Raw genomic sequence first — 18,233 nt, forward strand, 5'->3', positions numbered from 1 at the left:
TATCTTTTGTCTCTGTCAGCAATTTTTAAGCCTTATCAAGTTTTGTAATCTTTCATGATTTTGAGAAGAACAAACATAGCAAGTTCCTAGAAAGACTGGGGACATCAAACCAGGAGAAAGGGAAAATGTTTGGAATGAGACACTGGCCAGTGTGACTGGAGTATAGTGGAAAGGGAAAAGTCATAACAGACAAGATCAGAGAAATGGCAGGAGCCAGATGGTGTATAGCTTTGTAAGGCACCCTTAACTCAGTGGGATATTGTTGGAGGTCCTTGAACAGATAAATGACATTTTCTATCTTGTGTTTTAAAATGGTCACTCTGACTGACTCCTTTGTGGAAAAGAGATTGGAGTAGAGCAAGCGTAGAAGCAGGAATACAAGTTAGCAGGCGGTTGTCATGGTCCAGGTAAGAGGTAATAGAGACTTGAACTTGCATGTGAATGGTGAGATTAAGAGCAGTGGACCGAGTTGGGATATGATCCAGCAAAACCTTCTGATGAATTGAATGTGCAGGTAGAGGAAATAGAGACATCAAGGATAATTTCAAGGATTTTTGGCTTGAGCAGTAAGGTGATGGTGATGCCATCTACTGGTTTCGGGAAGACAAAAAGAACAGCTTGACAAGAGATGGCATTCTGTTTTAGCCATCATAAGTTTGAAATATCTGATTGATAACCATATAGAAATGGCCTGTAGGCCGTTGTACACGTAAGTGTGGAATTTCAAGAAGAGGTCAGTTCTGGGAGTATGAATTTGGAAGTAATCTCAGTGGAGTGGTGAGCAGAAAAACCATATCTGAATAGATAATGTGAGGCAGTGAGGAGGCAGTGACTATAGCCAACTCTTAAATAAAGTCTTCCCATGGAGGAAAGCAGAGGAATTGAAAGAGGCAGGAGGCATATATGTGGGATTAAGAGAGGGTTGGAGAGGGCATGTTTGTTTAGGTTTTTTGTGTATTTGTTTTGCTAGGAGATAATGGAGCAGTAGGAATACTGATGCAAATGATCTGTTAGAAAGGAAGTACTTGCAATGTCCTTAACATGATGAAAGGAAATGGGATCTGGAGCAAAAATGTAGGGTAGGCTTTTTGATTAAAAACAGAGACATTTCATCCACAGCAACAAGAGAAAAGTCAGAAAGAATGATAAGTAAGTACATACATTCATTCACCAAATGTTAACCAAGCACCTGCTACTATACTATGCATTGGGGATATACCACTAAACAAGATCAAGTCTGAATCTTCCTGAAATGAGTGGCATATAGAAGGTTCTGATCTCTTATTTTTGTTTTCTTAGTGAACGCTGAGTTAATGCTGTCCCCTAAGAGTGAAAGCAAGGCAGGGAATGTTTGGAGTATGAGGAGAGAGAAAAATAACAAATTTGGTTTTTCAGAAAGGAGAAAAACAAACATAGCAGGAAAATGTGGTTTGATTTCTGGATGGTGTTAGGTGGCATCCGAGAATTGTGGCCACGAGTTTAGGGTGAGGGCAGTAAGCTTGCACTTGTCCCTCAGCGCACGTGAGCTCTTGGGGTAGGCATGATACAGGTGGATAAGTGGCTTTCACCAGAGTTAGGCTTGAGGCTTTTCTAGGCAAGTTTGACAAAAAAAGAGGTGGAAAGGAGTTAAGAGTACTTGCCAGTGAGTGATTTTAGTGAGGGACCATGGAATCTGAGCTGGGTAAGAAGAGAAGTGAAAACATGATAGGTAATTGATGGTGAGAAAGTGGTAGGGTCAGTAGATGAATCTAAATTTCCAAACAAGGAAAATGTGTTTCCATTATATAAGCAATGTATCCTTTTTAGAGAAAATTTTAAAATATATGAAATTAGAAAGGGGAGAAAAACAGTCCCACCACCTGAAGATAACCAATTGTTTATATATTTTTTATTTATTTGTTTATTTTTTTAACATTTTTATTGATTTATAATCATTTTACAGTGTTGTGTCAAATTCCAGTGTTCAGCACAATTTTTCAGTCATTCATGGACATATACACACTCATTGTCACATTTTTTCTCTGTGATTTATCATAACATTTTGTGTATATTTCCCTGTGCTATACAGTGTAATCTTGTTTATCTATTCTACTATTTTGAAATCCCAGTCTATCCCTTCCCACCCTCTACCCCCCTGGTAACCACAAGTCTGTATTCTCTGTCCATGAGTCTATTTCTGTCCTGTATTTATGCTTTGTTTTTGTTTGTTTGTTTTTGTTTTTTAGATTCCACATATGAGCGATCTCATATGGTATTTTTCTTTCTCTTTCTGGCTTACTTCACTTAAAATGACCTTATATTTGCTGTATTTATTTCTGTTTCTTTTTCCCTAGTGATAATATTTTAGGGTTGTATTAGTTTGCTAGGGCTGTCATAACAAAGACCACAGACTGGGTTATTTAAACAACAGAAATTTATTTTCTTACAGTTCTGGAGGCTAGATGTCCAAGATCAAGGTGTCAGCAGGGTTGTTTGTTTGTTTGTTTGTTTTCTCGGCTTATGAGTATCTGTTTTCTTCCTGTGTCTTCACGTAGTCTTTTCTCTATCATTGTCCGTGTCCACGTTTCCTCTTATAAGGATACCAGTCATATTGGATTAGGGCCCACCCTAAATTTAGATCTCATTTTAACTTACTTCTTTATAGAACCTACCTCCAAATACAGTCACATTCTGAGATACTGAGGAATGAAGACTTCACCGTGAATTTTCATGTTTGGGGTGGGAGGACATGTTTGGGGGCCCATAACAGAGGGTGGTCTTCATTTTCAGTTTTTACATAAGTGTGACTATTCCATGAATGTAATTTTTGGTCCCATATTTTACTGGATAACCTTGTAATTTAAACATTTTCCCATTTTATTGTTTAGTCTTTGTAAAAATTTAACAGCTACAAAATACTTTGTCACTGACAAATGTATTGCAGTATCTTAATCAGTCTTCTGTTTGAACATTTAGGTGACTCCCACCCTGATTTTTTTTTGTTACTATAAATAATACTAAAGCTTTTTAAATGAAACCTCTTTTTCTGTATTTTGGATTATCTCCTTAGACTAGAATTTCAAAAGTGGATTACTTTATCACAAACTATTGATACGTACTACTAGGTTGGAGAAGTATTGAATCTTGTATTATTTTTCTACATGACTTTTTTCTCTCTTCCTGCAGTAATAGACTGGAATGATGTTAGAAAACACAAATATGGCCACCTATCAGAGTCTGCATCCCAATATCAAGGTAAGAAAAAACTTATTTAGCATGGAAAATTTTAATTTGACATCTCTTTCCTTTGTTCTTAGAGGGCTGCGTGCACAAAAAACTCACTAGTTAAAGCACAAGCGAATACAGTTTGTAGAGGTATCTGTCAAAAGCAATATGCTTTCGTTTGAGCTCGAAATCAGGAAGGTTAGATTCTGAGTTCAGACAGTCCCAAATTAGCTTCATAGCTTTAGGCACAGTTGTTTAGCTTCCCTGGACTTCCATAGTTTTAGAGTTTAGGCTTGGGAATAGGCAGAATTGGGTGGTGTACTTCCACAACTGCTAGTAATAAACTCAATATCTTTTAAAATGAGAGAAGTGAACTACACAAACTCTCAAGCCCTCATTTTACCCCAGAACTTCACCTTTCTGTCGTTTTGGTACGTTTGTCATCATGGCTTATGCTGTAACATTTTTTTCTTTAATAGAAGCTACTGACATCCTGGAGCTAGGTAAGATATTTTTCTTGTGTTTCTGTTAAATATGGGGAATTACTAAACCGGATTCGATTGTAACTAGGAAAAGAATTCCATGTGTCTGTCTCACGAACTAGTGACTCCTGTGATCTTGTCTGCCTAATGAGCCCATGTGATTCATCTTTGCTGTCACGTCACACTCTCCTTATCAGGAGACCACAGGCTAAGCTAACAAAAAGCAAGAGAGGTGGTTAATTACATAGAGTACAAAGGAATGGGAACTGAACCAAACTGGAAATTACTTCTTAATTCACTAAATCCAGAACTAAAACAAACCCCTATTGTCCATAAATCAGAATTTGGTAGGATTTTCCCAAAAGAAATTATTCATGAGATATAGTGAACTGAAATTAAACCCAAATATTTTCTAAATTTTTTAATTAAATGAAAACTGAAATATTAAAATATCAGATAACAAGAGTCAGAGTAATACTGCATTTGGTTTTTATCCCTGAATAGTGTACTTCAGGACTAGGATTTTAGAAGTGAAACTAATGTTAATATTTCTCAATCACTTTTCAGGATTGCTACACAAATGTCAGTCTTAACAGAGGCCTTTAAAAATCCTCCATGTTACTTAAATATTAATATCCTGATGCCTTTATCAATTTTTGTTGAAGTATTGTTATATATTTTGTTATTGCAGCTTCATGTGTTCAGCCCTATTATTATCATTGTCTGTTTGCCCCCTCTTTCCTTTTCTTCCAATAACATATTATTTTCATTGCCTGCTGACACAGAAAGTAATATAAAGTAGCAGAATACTAGAGTAGGAGTCAGAACTCCTGGGTCCTTTGAAAGCCAACTTTGCCACTTAGTAACTTTGTGACACTAATCCTTGGTTTTCTGATTTGTAAATGGGGATAATAATCCCATTCTACCTACTTCACAGGGTTGTTAAGAAGATTACATGAGCTAATGGATGTGAAAACATCTTAAAAACTCTCAAATACTTTTCACCTTTGGAGGATTATTTATTTTCATTTGTTCAGCCACTATCCTTAGACTTTAAGTCAAATCTTGTGACAGTCTTTGAAGTGAAGCATTCTGTGAATGTGAGCTGAAGAAATGAATGAAATAACTCAGGTAAAGGTCACTTGATAAACAATAAGTGATAGTCACTTTTTATTATTCCTTAAAACTTTCCTCAGGCTTCCTAAGGTACTGGTGTGTGTGTGTGATAAAAAGCATGGACAGGCCATTTTTCCTTTCTTGGATTGGCCCACTCCCAATTCTCGGGAGTGTACTATCTTTCACTATTTTTTTTTCACTCCACTAATAAAAATCTTGCCAAAAAAAAAAAAAAAAAGCATTCACATAAGATCCAGGCAGGCCTTGGTTCAAATTCCTTTTCCCCACTTACCAGTTCTGTGACTTCAGAAAAATTACTTAATCTTCCTGAGCCTATTTCCTCATCTTTAAGATGGGAATAAAACCTACTTTTGAGGTTATAATGGAAGGGGAAATACTGGACGCAGTGTGGCATGGTGCAGGCAGGCAGAAGGCACTCGGTGATAGCTGCTGCTGTTTTGGGGTATGTTGCTAATATGAATGATAATAACAATTCTAGTTCAGTGACATTTAAAGTATATTCTAACAACCTGTTCTATTGACAGGGAATTGTGAAAAGTGGATACTCAATTTAACATAAAGCCCATAAAATAATATTAAAATGTGGAAGTATTTTTTTCCCCTGTGGAAGTAGAGGTAGCACAGCCAGGCATAGCTGCTGATGAGCTAATCTTACGTATTTCATTTTGTCCATCAAGCACAGAGAACAGCCCCAAATACCAAACTGAAATAAAATTCAGTCGATTTTTAGAATCTCAGAGTTTGGAAGGGGCCTTAAAATAATCCAACTTCGCCCAGCATTTCAAAATCCAACACTTTGTATTGCTTATAAAATGTCTCTCCTTAACTCCCCAAAGTTGTTGGAGACTTATTACCTCCTCAGATAACTCACTTTATATTGAGACAAATATTTACTGGGCCAAAATCTGTTTCTTTGTCAGTTCTGTTAGTCGTACCTGTAACTTCTAGGGCCATATGGTGTATGTAGGTCTAGCCATGTTTTCACTCACCAGACTCTAGTTATTTGACAGCAGCTTTAGGGACTGCCTTCTCACTGCCACTCTGTTACTTTTCCTAGTTCAAGCAACCACCATCTCATACCTTGATTATTAGAAAAGCTTCCTAACTGGTATTCCTGCCTCCACCCTTATGCTCCTCCAATCCACTCTTCACACTGCAGACGAAGTAACTCCTCCCCCAAACCCTTTCATGCTTCCTCTTCTCATTAGTGTGGTATATGAGACCCTTGATACCTGAACAGTGCTTTTATCTACAGCCTCATTTTGGTAAAGTACTGTATCTTTATCTACCTACTAGCCATGCCAAAAGATTCAGTATTTAGAACTGCTTTTTCTCACTTCTGGGCCTTCGTAAATGCTTTTCTTTCTATCTGAAACAACAACAAAAGAATTCCTGCTCTCTTCAGCTGACTCTGCTTATCCTTCTACACTTTAACTTAGAAGCTTAGAGGTTTACTTCCTCTGGAGATCCTTCTACAAACCCTCCTGTAGCACCCTCCGTCTCCAAGTGTAACATTTATTACAGTTGACTCTTTAGTTTCTGTCCCTCAATAGATTGAAGTTCTGTGAGGGCAAGAACAATATTTTGATCATGGTTTTATCTCCAGCACCCAGCATAATGCTTTGATACATACTATACATATTTGTTGGATGGATGGATAAAGAAATGGCTCTGAGACCCAAGGATGTAAGAAACATACCCTTATGCACTATTAGTAGGAATTATATTATATCAAAATATAAGATATACTTACTCTTTGACCATTAATCATTCACTTGAATGAATACCTGAAATCAGTCTATAAATTATAAAATATACTTACATTAGTTAATAATGTTAATTACAATAATCCTTGACCCTGTATCATTGGATTTTCCTGTTCTACTTTTCCCGGTGACCTGTACTACCTCGTTAACTTCAATTTTCATAATTGTGCCAGATTATTTGTGTTATTTAATACCTCTGCTTATCCCTAAACTGCAGGCTTATGAATTTGAGAATTTCATGTCTAGCTTGACATGGTGCTTGTGCACTTAAAGAGGGTTTAATACATATTTATTAAATGAATATGTGTATAATCTTATGAGATAGATATTATCTCTGTCTTTCAGATGAGTAAACTGATACTTGGAAGGATTAAGTAATTTATTCAAGGTAGTTAGTTATAGAAACAAGACTTTAACCAGCATCTTCTGACTCTCAGTATCACATCCTTCAACTACACCATTAGTTTCCAGGCACAGAGGTTTGTCAGAATTTCCTAGGGAACCTTTGAAAATATAGATTCTCAGATCACACGCAGAGAGTATTGAATGAGAACCTCTGAATTTGGGGCTCAGAACTGTGTTTAAAGAAATAAGAAAAATTATTTAGAAGATTTTGATAGTAAGTAGCATTTGAGAATCAGTATTACATACCAGGGCTGGCAAACTGCAATTTGGGGACCAAATGTAGCCCACCGCCAGTTTTTGTAAATAAATTTTTAGTAGAACACAGCAATGCTCATTCATTTGCATATTGCCTATGGCTGTTTTCATATACAGAGTACAAGTTGAGTATTTGTGATAGGGACTGAATGGTCCACACAGCATAAAATTTTTACTGCTTGGTCTTTTACAGAAAGTTTACCAACCCCTCATCTATACTTTACTTCCTGTCCTATTTCTTTTGTGGTGTTTTAGTGCTTGGAGATGTGGTAGACATGATGTTTGGTTTTATTGTAGGCATTACAGTAGGTAATAAAAATTAACTTACTTTCCGATTTACCTGATGATAAGGGACTAAGCTGTAGATAGCCTAAGCAGTCAAATTTAAGAAAAATACTAAGCTAGGTATGGTTCAAGCTAGTCAACCCTCATAGTGGGTGAACTGCTTTTAACAAAGTGATTCCTTTTCATTCAGTTGGTGATATGGTATTCCCTAAATGTGAGGGAGGATGTGAGGTTTCTTGCCTATATAACAGGGACTGATTACCATAATTGATCTGTGTAATAGAGAACTATGATTAATACTCTAAGTATTTTGGTACCCCAATGCTGCTGTAATCCTTAAAGCCAAAGTGTCTTGGGTGCTTTTGGTCAGAACTCAAATTAATATAAGAAATTACCCTGGACTGATCAAACCTCTAGACCTGTGCTGCCTTATGATTTAAATTAATTAAATTAAATAATTAATTAAAATTAAATAACATTAAAAATGTAATTCCTCACACACAGTAGCCACAGTTCAAGTGTTCAGTAGTGACATGTGTCTAGTGGCTACCTTATTGGACAGCACAGATACAAAACATTTCTATTATCACAGAAAGTTTTAGTGGACAGTGCTGCTATAGATTCTAGAGTTCAAGAATTGCAGTTTAGTCAAATCCAAGACTTGCTATTTGAATTAATTCTTTATTTGTAAGAATGGAATAACAATTTTTAATGTTTTCTTTTTCTAACAGCAAATAGTGGTGAAAGTATCCAGTATTTGCTTTAGAGCCATCTCAGCTAAGAGCAAACTCTTTTTAAAATTCTGATAAGCTCTTTAAATCTTGACTCCAGGAAATACCCATCTCATTGACCCCTGTGGACTAACTGTCTATTCAGAATGATTAATCATTGGCCAGTTCGTGAAATAGTTCAGAACTGACTGTGATTTCTGGCCAAATCTGTTTGGCTTGGTTAAGGATGATGGGAAAGGAACCGGTTTTAAAACAGAAGCTATAAAGTCAATAGAATATAAAGTCTTGGCATCATCTTTGGAGTGATTTAGATTTCATCATTCAGTGACTCATTTTTATTCCCAGCATCTAGTGCTTTTTGCATGGCCCAAAGGGGCCCTGTGCTGCTCCACTGCAGAGGAAACTTCAAGAAATGCTGGTTTGCTACAATGTTTTAGCTTGTGACAGTCTCTGGGACCTTCCCTGCTCCATCATGGGGTCACCTCTAGGTGGGTATTAGGAGGAGATTGGTAATTGACTTAACCTTTAATAAAGTACTTGGTAATCCTTGGTAGTCCAGTAAGATATGTATTTAATAGCCTGTCCCTTAAAATGTTTTCCCTGACCCCAGCTCTGTGTCACCTTAAAGACTGTTTCTCTAGTGCAGTGTTCCTCAAACTTTGAGAGGCTCTAAGGCCACTTCAAGAGGCTAAAAGATTCTATAAATTTCCCCACTTATTCTTAGTTATTATTATCAGAAATGCTACCAAGGATCTACTTTTCTCTAAATTACAAGATTTTTGTCATTTTGCACCTCAGGCAGGGATGGCAGTGGATTAGGGGTGGGTGAGAGAGAAACAGTTTTTAGAGTGAGGATTCAAGTATAATCTCACTCATGCTGGTTTTTCTGCCCTCAACAACTCCTCTTACTCCATGTCTCTAGGTAGCCTCTCCTTTATTCCTTCTGAGCTGAGATGGTGGGTTTCAGCCACATGGGGTGTTAAAAGCTATCATTTGATGGCAATAAGGGGCTTTTACAGGAGTCAGATTGTTCAGAAGGAATCTCCTCACCCACTTTCTGCCTCTTTTGTTTTCCTTGAGCTTGCTGAATGCTTCTTTGAGACACTGGTATATCTTGGTCTGACATTTTGGATCACTTTAAGGACTAATATGGAAAACACCTCAGGTCATCTTAGACCATGATTGAAAAAACACTGATCTAAAGTGATCTACTCAGATCACCTAGATTCTTCCCCCAGATACTCCTTTGAGCCCAAAAAGGGCAAAATAAGTTTTCTTATGCTCCAAATGAGTCTGAAAATAACCTAATGTTTAGTGTAGATTATATCCTGAAAGCATTTTTTGGAAGTTGACTGTGATAGAGATTTCTGTTTCCTTTACAGGTCATTTTACCTGGGACAAATACCTAAAAGAAACATGTTCAGTCCCAGCACCTGTCCATTGCTTCAAGCAGGTAATTGATTCTCAATATCTTTAGTAGGTGGGAGGCAAGTAGTTTTTTTCTGGTCCTTAGACAAGCAAAACATGAAGTGGGAGCCCTTGGGTTCTCATGTGAAGTCCCCAGAATAAACTTCTATGGGAAGAATATAACTCCAAACTCATTATGAGTTTTGGCAGCAGGCATTCTCCCCAGCTTCATCTCAAGTAACACTTTTTCCTTCTTCTTCACCTCCTTGAGGGTATTTTGTGGTACTGAAAACAATTGCTAGTTTTTACTACAGCTCTTAGTTCAGGAAGAAAGGAAACAGAGTTATAGCCCTTACATGGTTCTTGAAAGTGGAGCAATACTCATTTCTCTGTATTCTACTCCCCTGCTACAGACTTATCTTTTCATAAGAATACTGGCACTGAATCCCACTGGGGAGCGCTTTAGGACCTCATAAGAGGTCATCCAGAGCTTCCCACATAGGATTCAGTGCCCCCCACAATACACAGATGATGTTGACTATATCATACATGATAGGGCTAGTAAGCAAAGAATTGCACAGCTACTAAGTAGAGCTCCACATCAGGAAGTTGCTTATATCTTCCTTCCCTAAGTGTTCAATGGTTATGTCCATAAAAATGTGAACATTCACTTTGAGTTTGAATTTTGTCTATACTCTAGACAAAAGTACAAATTCAGGACTTCTGTTCATTTGAAATAATAGGGAATAAATTCATACTCACACCTGAAATAATTAAAAAAGACAAACTATATTAAATAATCATTTTCAAGTTACTGAAGATCGGGCAACCAAGCACAGTGATCTCTGAGAGATCTCTGAGAGACAGAAAACAAATGAGTTGAGCCTCTTATGATCTACTGCCTTAAGACAGTTTTGAGACCATGGCCCAGAGAAGGGGAATCCAGGTTAAGCCTGGGAGAGTCCCTAATTTGAGAAAATGGAGCTGAGAGTCCAGGGAAACTAGAATTTGCAGGAGAGACTACCAGAGAGGAGAAAGCTGCACAGAAAAAAACTACAGAAATCTGCAGAGAGCCCCCTTCAAGTAGTCATTGAAGTACTGTTTATAGTATATGCATATGAGCAGCCAAAGCCAAGGGGAAAACCCCCCTGAAAGGATTAGAAGAATATTAATAGGATAGAGCCTGGCACTCATACAGGGCTCGGGATAGTGCCTGATGCCACTAGCTAGACTGGAAAATCTCATAATTCATGTGGCATTGGGTCTGGTACTTGGAAAGATCCTGCTCAGTACTGGGAAATGAATGATTAGCCTTAGGATGAGCATGCTCTGGACCTGCCTAACAAACTAAAAGCAAAACTCAAAATGATCAAACTGTCTCCAAGTAACTTAACTGCATCTAGGAACACAGCACAAGAAGGAAATGCAAAAATAGTTAGCTGAGTGAAAGAAAGTAGAGCAAAAAATATATATATTCTCTGTGATTCCATTTAAGTCTAGAAATGCAAACCAGTCTGCAGTGATAGAAAGTAAAGCAGTATTTGCCTGGAGACAGAGGTCTGGAAAGGGCTAGACAGATTATAAAAGGAATGCAAAACTTGGGAGTGTGTCCATGTTCATTATCTTGATTGTGGTGATGGTTTCCAGGGTGTACATAATGTATATGGTGACCTGAGTGTATACATATGTCAGAATTTACCAAAGTGTATAGTTTATTTTTGTGTCAATTACAACTTAAAGCTGGTTTTAAAAATAGGAATTGATTTATAAGTTAATGTCAAAATAAGAAAAAAATCAACTCTCAATGGTTAGTCTGTGTGGTGGACATACAAACCAATATACTGAAATGTTCCATGAAGAGACACTAAGAATATGATAGTTTAATAGGATGTTTTCTGAAAAGAAAATGTTATGAATACCTATAGGGTTAGGGACTTGAAGAAGATAGGATTGGAAAGCATTTAAGCAAGGACCATTTGAGACACTCTTGTCATTTACTTTCTGGTAAGTCAGTATTTGATGCTTCAGTGGAAAGTAATTTTTCCCCTTCATTTTACCTTTCAGTGTTTCTTCTGCATGAAACCTTCCTGAGTATTAGGTAATAATTCAAGGGGGGTTTCACTGGCGCAGCTGTAACCAATTTGAGTCCAAAGCATAAACTTTCAGGTTCCATCTCTTACTATCCTTCTGAAAATGCCATTTATTCTTAGTCTGCCTAATCCCCATGGCTTGTTCTCCTCAGTCCTACACGCCTCCAAGCAATGAGTTCAAGATCAGCATGAAATTGGAAGCACAGGACCCTAGGAACACCACATCCACCTGTATTGCCACAGTCGTTGGACTGACAGGTGCTCGCCTCCGCCTTCGCCTTGATGGCAGCGACAACAAGAATGATTTCTGGCGGCTGGTTGACTCAGCTGAAATTCAGCCTATTGGGAACTGTGAGAAGAATGGGGGTATGCTGCAGCCCCCTCTGGGTGAGTAACTAGACTCAACCTCTCCCTAGCTAATTAGTTATCTTGGGTAAATAATTACATCCTACTATAGGATGTAATTGTACATCCCATTATAGGAAAACATAGGGTCCCCTGCCTATCCCTTCTTTTTCATATAGTCCAAAAGAAAAGGCCCACCTAAGATGAAATGAGCTGTAAAATCTGGACCTCTCCATTCTATGTTAACTTGTAATATCCAAGCTTCTCTCAAGCTCTCTTTTTTCTAACAAGAGACCACACCATTGGAGGGGAGGGTGTAGCTGCTGAGTGATAGAGTACAGGTTTAGCATGCATGAGGTCCTGGGTTCAATCCCCAGTACCTTCATTAAAATAAACAAACAGACAAACAAACAAACCCAATTACCTCCCCTCAAAAAACCAAAGAAACAAAGAAACTACACCTTTCATCCTTCTTTGCCAGTTCGCATTTACCCTGAGAGAAAGAATGGAAGGAGGTCCTGCCATTTAACTTGTCTCAAAAAATCATTGAGCTTTCACCAAATCCTATAGTGATAACAAAAGGTGAGAGAAAAATCTCTTGAGTAGAAAGGATGACTGTTATAAGAGTCTCTTAACTCCTTTCCCCTAAATTCTCACTTGGTCCTTGGAATTTTCTCACTTTGAATTAATTATTAAGTAAAATAATATATTTTAAATTGATAAGCCCACTATATTTTTCTCAAGATTAGATTTACCTTTCTTTTTTGCCCCAATATACCTGAATGATTTAGCCCATTTCATCAGTTACTGTCAATCACTATCACAGTGAGTCTCAACAGAGGATAGAGAAAGATGGGCTATGGGCTATACCCTCAGGAGACTGTGCTAATAAATTAATTGAGCATTGGAGGACAGTATCATTTGAAACACCTCCTCAGGGGGTTATTGAACATTTCCCTCCATTAAAAAAATTATTTGTAATGTGAAATTTCAAACATAAGGGACACACAAAAGTAGAAAAAATAAGCACAGTGAGTGTCCATGTATCCTTTATCCTTGATAGCCAATCTTGTTTTCTTTGTACCTGTGCACACTCCCTACCCATTCGTGCCCAATTGCCTAAACATAGTATAATTTTCTCACTAAGTATTTTGTATATACCTCTCATAGATAATATTTTAAAAACAGAATCATAATAACATTATCACATGTAAATAAACTAATGATAATTCCTTAATATCAACAAATATTTACTCAGTGTTTAAACTTTCCCTGTTGTCTGTCTGTCTGTCTATCTGTATTTCTCTCTCTTTCTCTCTCTCTTTATTACATTTTCTTTGAATTAGGATCCAAATAAGAGCAACATATTGCAGTTGGTTGATATGTCCCTTAAGTCTCTTAATCTATGGGTTCTCCTTCTCTCTCTTACCTTTTTCTTGCAATTTATTTGTTGAAAAACCTAAGTCATTCATCTTTAAAATTTCCCACAGTTAGATTTTGCTGATTGTGTCCCTGGTATCATTTAACATGTTTCTCTGTCCTCTCTTCCTAGAAATTGGGAACTAGATCTAGAGGCTTGATTAGGTTCAGGTTCAGTTTTTTTCATAAGAATATTTCATAGGTAGTGGTATTTACCTCTATGAAACATATATGGTCTGATTGTCTCTCATTTTATAATATAGCAGCCATTACTGCTTGCAGTCTAGATCAGGGGTTGATGAATTTTCTTAAAGAATCAGATAGTAAATATTTCAGGCTTATAGGCTATACCTTCTGTGTTGCAACTAGTCAGCTTTGTCCTTGTAATGTGAAAGTAGCCGTAGATAATAAATAAACAAATGGGCATGGCTTGTGTTCCAATAAAGCTTTATTTACAAAAACAGATGGCCAGTCTGCTGGCTATAGTTTGCTGATCTCTGATTAAGACTCATCAATTCACTATGGTTACAGCATGGGAAATTTTAATATTATCATTCTGTCCACATGAATTAAATGGAATATGTCTATTAAAATAAACTTTAATCAACTATTTGATTATCCTGAGATATGTTCATGCTGGAAAGACAGTTTAAATGCTTGATTATTTTTATTTACCAATTTTCAGAATAATAAATTGGAGAACCATCATCCTCCAGAATTATTTAAGAGTAGTGTTATTGTTGTTGCTGTTGCTTAGTATCATAAATACAAAGATTCATACATATTTGTTGTGTTTTACTCCATTGCATTAACTGCCTTTATTGATTCTTGTATTGTCCCATCTTTGGCCTCATAGGAGCCTCAACAAGTTGTCTCCTAACTCTTTATTATTTGATAGCTTTCTTGGATTTTTGACATTTCAGAATGTTCCAGGTTCATCTTTTACAATTCCTGTCCCAGATACAGAATCAGCTATTTCTTTTAGGTCCCTGGGCTCCTTTTAAGGGGAAATGGTATTTAGAGACCATAATCTGAGCACTAGAGTGCTCAATGCTACTGGTTTGGTCATTCTTTCTAGATCTTTTTCATATAGAGAGGTAGGAACTGCTTTTTAAAAAATTATTAAGAGTAAAAAAATCATTAGTTCATATTTATACTTCCTGCTAAAATTCAGGACAATGGCAGCTTTATTTACATCATCTTTACTGTCTTAAATCTGTATCTCCTTTATAACAAAACTCTCATTCTTCATGTCACTAACAAAATAACTCATTTACTTTATCCCACAATGCACATACAGAAGTCTCAGAATAACAATACCAATACTCTCACCATTATAATAACAGAAAGTGTTTGAGTTATTTGCATTTTTTTCTTACCCTCAAGGGAAGTAAAGTCAGTGTTATAAGTTAATTTGGATTAGTTTCTCTTGGCAGTGCCACCAACTTGATATAAATTCAGATTTATTTGCTTCATTTTATCTTTGATTTTTAGGGATTGCCTTTTTAATATTTTTCCTTTATAAATATATATATGATATACATCATTTTAAAGTAAAATCTATAAAATGAAGTATATTCAGAGAAATCGCCTTCACCTAATCCCTTTCTTCTGCCATAGGTAACCACTTTTTATAAATTTTATAGTTTATATTGCATTTTAAAAAAATAAGCAAAATATACACATGTGAGTGCATGTGTGTGTACATATATACATATGTATCCTCTGCCTTCTTATATAAATGACAGCATACTATACATACTTTTCTCAACCTTACATTTTTTACTTAACAGTGTGCCCTAAAGATGACTTCTTAGTAGTATGGAGATAGTCCTCATTCCTTTTTGTACCGTATTATTCTCAACCTACTTTATGAACCAGTGTTTAGAAGCATCTTGATAGGCTATTAAAAAAGACAAGTTCCCAGGGATAATGGTGACCGTCTAAATCAAAATCTTTCCATAAATTCTCCAGAAACATACAGATCAAAAAGAAAAGCAATCATCCACCTATAACTCATGCCTAAACATAACTAAGAATCAAGAATACCACAGATTTCAATAACATGTTGTCTACATGTTCAGGTATAAAGATCTGAAACTGCTAAAGCTAGCACCCACCTCATACCAAAATGAAGAGTTTTATGAAGGTAGAAACTACATTAAAAAGGGAGAGGGCCATGGGAGCCTAACAGCTAGAATCACCCCCAGAAAAAGATAATCCCATCCAAAGTGGGAAATACTGAAAGAGAGCTAAAAGCTACTTGATTAGAGCATTGTCTACTAGAGAATCAAAAGGAAGAGAGTGAATTAAAAGTGTGAGGGGCTAGAGATAGCATTCTAGGAAAGATAAACTACCTTTGTGGGAGAAGTTGAAGGAAAAGAAGGAAGCCAAGTAAGTTAGAGTTATGCAGGAACAAACGAGAATCATAAAATCAAAAAACATACTAGTCTTCCCAAACAGGCTCATCTACTAAAGAAACTGCATTTCACTATGCCAGCAGAAAACTCATGATTTAAGATCCCTTCCAAAATGGAACATCCTGTTTTTTTGCTAGCCCAGGAAAATATAAGACATTTCAAATGATTAGGAAACATCAGTTAACATCCATAAAAACTTCTACATGAAGAAAAACAGAAGTAGAGGATTATCATTTTAACTGCTGAAAATTCTACTGCCAAAACCAATGACTAACCAGAGGAAAACTGACTGTTGCATAACAACCCAACTTGAATTAAATAAATATTGACAGATATAAAAAAAATCTTGAATCATTAATTTTAGAAGTCAGACTAGAAATGCATAACAGACAGGAAGATGTGAAAATAGAACTTTCCAAACTCAAGAAAAAAATTGAAGAAAAATAATCTCAATTGAAGACTCAATTTCAGGTGTCCATTGGGACAATAGATTCAATAGAAAATATAATAAGGGACATTGAGAAGAGAAATAAAAACAGCCAAGAGAATAGAAATAAGTATTAGAAAAGGTTCAAAAGTATCAAAATGGAACTCTTAGAAATAGAATATAAGAATTTAGTCAACAAAGATTCAATGTGTATATGTATATGCGTGTACATATATAATTAGAGTCCCTCAAGAAGATAAACAGAATTAGTACTTAAAATTGTAATGTAAGAAAATTTTCCAAAAATTAAAGAACATCAGAGCCTTCATATTGAAAGGACATACCTTATTCCTGAAATTGAGCTAGACTGGTCAGCTCTAAGATATATTCTAGTAAAATGATTACACCAGGTATAAAGAAAACTTCATCTAAGCCTCCGGCAAAAAGGCCAAATTACTTACAAAGGAAAGAAAATCAGGTTTACATCATACTTCTTAACAGCAAAATACAAAGCAAGATGAAATGGAGCAGAGTTTTTGAGAAATTCAAGGAAAGAAAATGAGAGGACCGATTTTATATTTAGACAAGCTGTTTTTTCAGGTATTGAGATTATACTGAAAGTTTTCAGCATGCAAGAACTCAGGAAATATTGTGACCTCAAGCCATTCCTAAGGAATCAATTATGGAAAGAGCTTCATCCAAACAGCAAATAATCAATCTAAGATAAAAACAAAGGTAGAGACAAGAGTAGAATATTATGGTATCAATCCGGGTTCAACAAAGGGAGAGAACCACACAGTAATTTGAACCCAGAAAGTTTAATATAATTGTTAACTATAATGGAATTGGAGTAATGAGGAATTGGCTAGTCAAAAGGAAAGAGAGCTCTAAAGAATATAAGAATAGCAGATGTAAGGAGAAGCTACTACACTGGGGCTGAGATAGAGCACCCAAGGGAAAGCCTCCCTCCCCCATCTCAGGGCTGAGATGCAGGCCTTGTTGCAGAGGGCACAGCTGTGGTTTGCTAGATGAGAGAAGTCATTGTGGTGCCACAGCCATGGAACTTGCTAGAAATTTGCCCTCTAGGGTGCTGGGGAAGCTGTTCATAGAGAAGTGTGTCTGTTTGGAGAAACTCTGCTACAAAACCACTTACTATGGGAGAGGTTGGTGGTGGTGGTGGTGCTGCTGCTGCTGGCCTCGGGATACTGCTGGCTGCCATGCACTGCAGAACATGGGCAACAGAGGAGATGGGAGAGCTGCCAAGCAAACACACTGGAACCAGAAAGTAAACCCCTTTCCTCCTGTTACTATGTTTAGATGGGACCAAAGGATATCACTTAAAACTGATAAACCAAATAATAGAAGACTAAATGAAGAAATGGGGGAGTTAAGGACATTATAAAATATGTTAGTATAAAGATAACCACTAGAACAAAATTCCAAAACTTCCTAAATACCTAAGGAACAAAACGATCAAGAAACAGACCACACAGAGAAAGAGATGAACTAAATATGAGAAACAGTAAATAAAACGTAATGTGACAGAGTTGAAACCAAATGTGTAATTTATGTTAATAAATATAAATGGTTTTAACTCACCTATTAAAAAAATTTCAAATTGGTGCTCAAAAGTCTAATCCAACTTTATACTGTATACAGGAGACATACCTAAAGAAAAGAGTCAGAAAGGCTAAAAGAAAAAGGATGATCGGGGATATATAAAGGAATGTCAAACAGTATAATAGCAGTTCTGATATTAGACATGGTAGAATTCACCAAATAGAAATTATGTAGATGCAAGGAGACATAGGCAAACACATTAATAGGAGATTTAACACACCTCTTTCAAGATAAGACAGG

General features: G+C 36.5%; 1 protein-coding gene across 11 annotated transcripts in view; it reads left to right on the top strand.

Annotated features, from left to right (window-relative positions):
• The window catches only part of SCMH1 (Scm polycomb group protein homolog 1), a 142,784-nt gene that overhangs the window by 43,254 nt on the left and 81,297 nt on the right, over positions 1-18,233 (top strand). For 6 of the 11 annotated variants that reach the window (XM_072974661.1, XM_072974654.1, XM_072974662.1 and 3 more), the window contains 4 exons: positions 3,166-3,234; positions 3,684-3,707; positions 9,648-9,718; positions 11,915-12,149. In XM_072974661.1, the coding sequence (XP_072830762.1) occupies positions 3,166-3,234; positions 3,684-3,707; positions 9,648-9,718; positions 11,915-12,149 (399 nt within the window). Of the gene's footprint in view, positions 1-3,165; positions 3,235-3,683; positions 3,708-8,610; positions 8,754-9,647; positions 9,719-11,914; positions 12,154-18,233 lie in introns of those variants that run through there. The other 5 variants (XM_072974655.1, XM_072974658.1, XM_072974659.1 and 2 more) reach the window with 4 other exon arrangements.

The sequence above is a fragment of the Vicugna pacos genome, chromosome 13, assembly GCF_048564905.1.
Source record: "Vicugna pacos chromosome 13, VicPac4, whole genome shotgun sequence".
NCBI classification, from domain to species: domain Eukaryota; kingdom Metazoa; phylum Chordata; class Mammalia; order Artiodactyla; family Camelidae; genus Vicugna; species Vicugna pacos.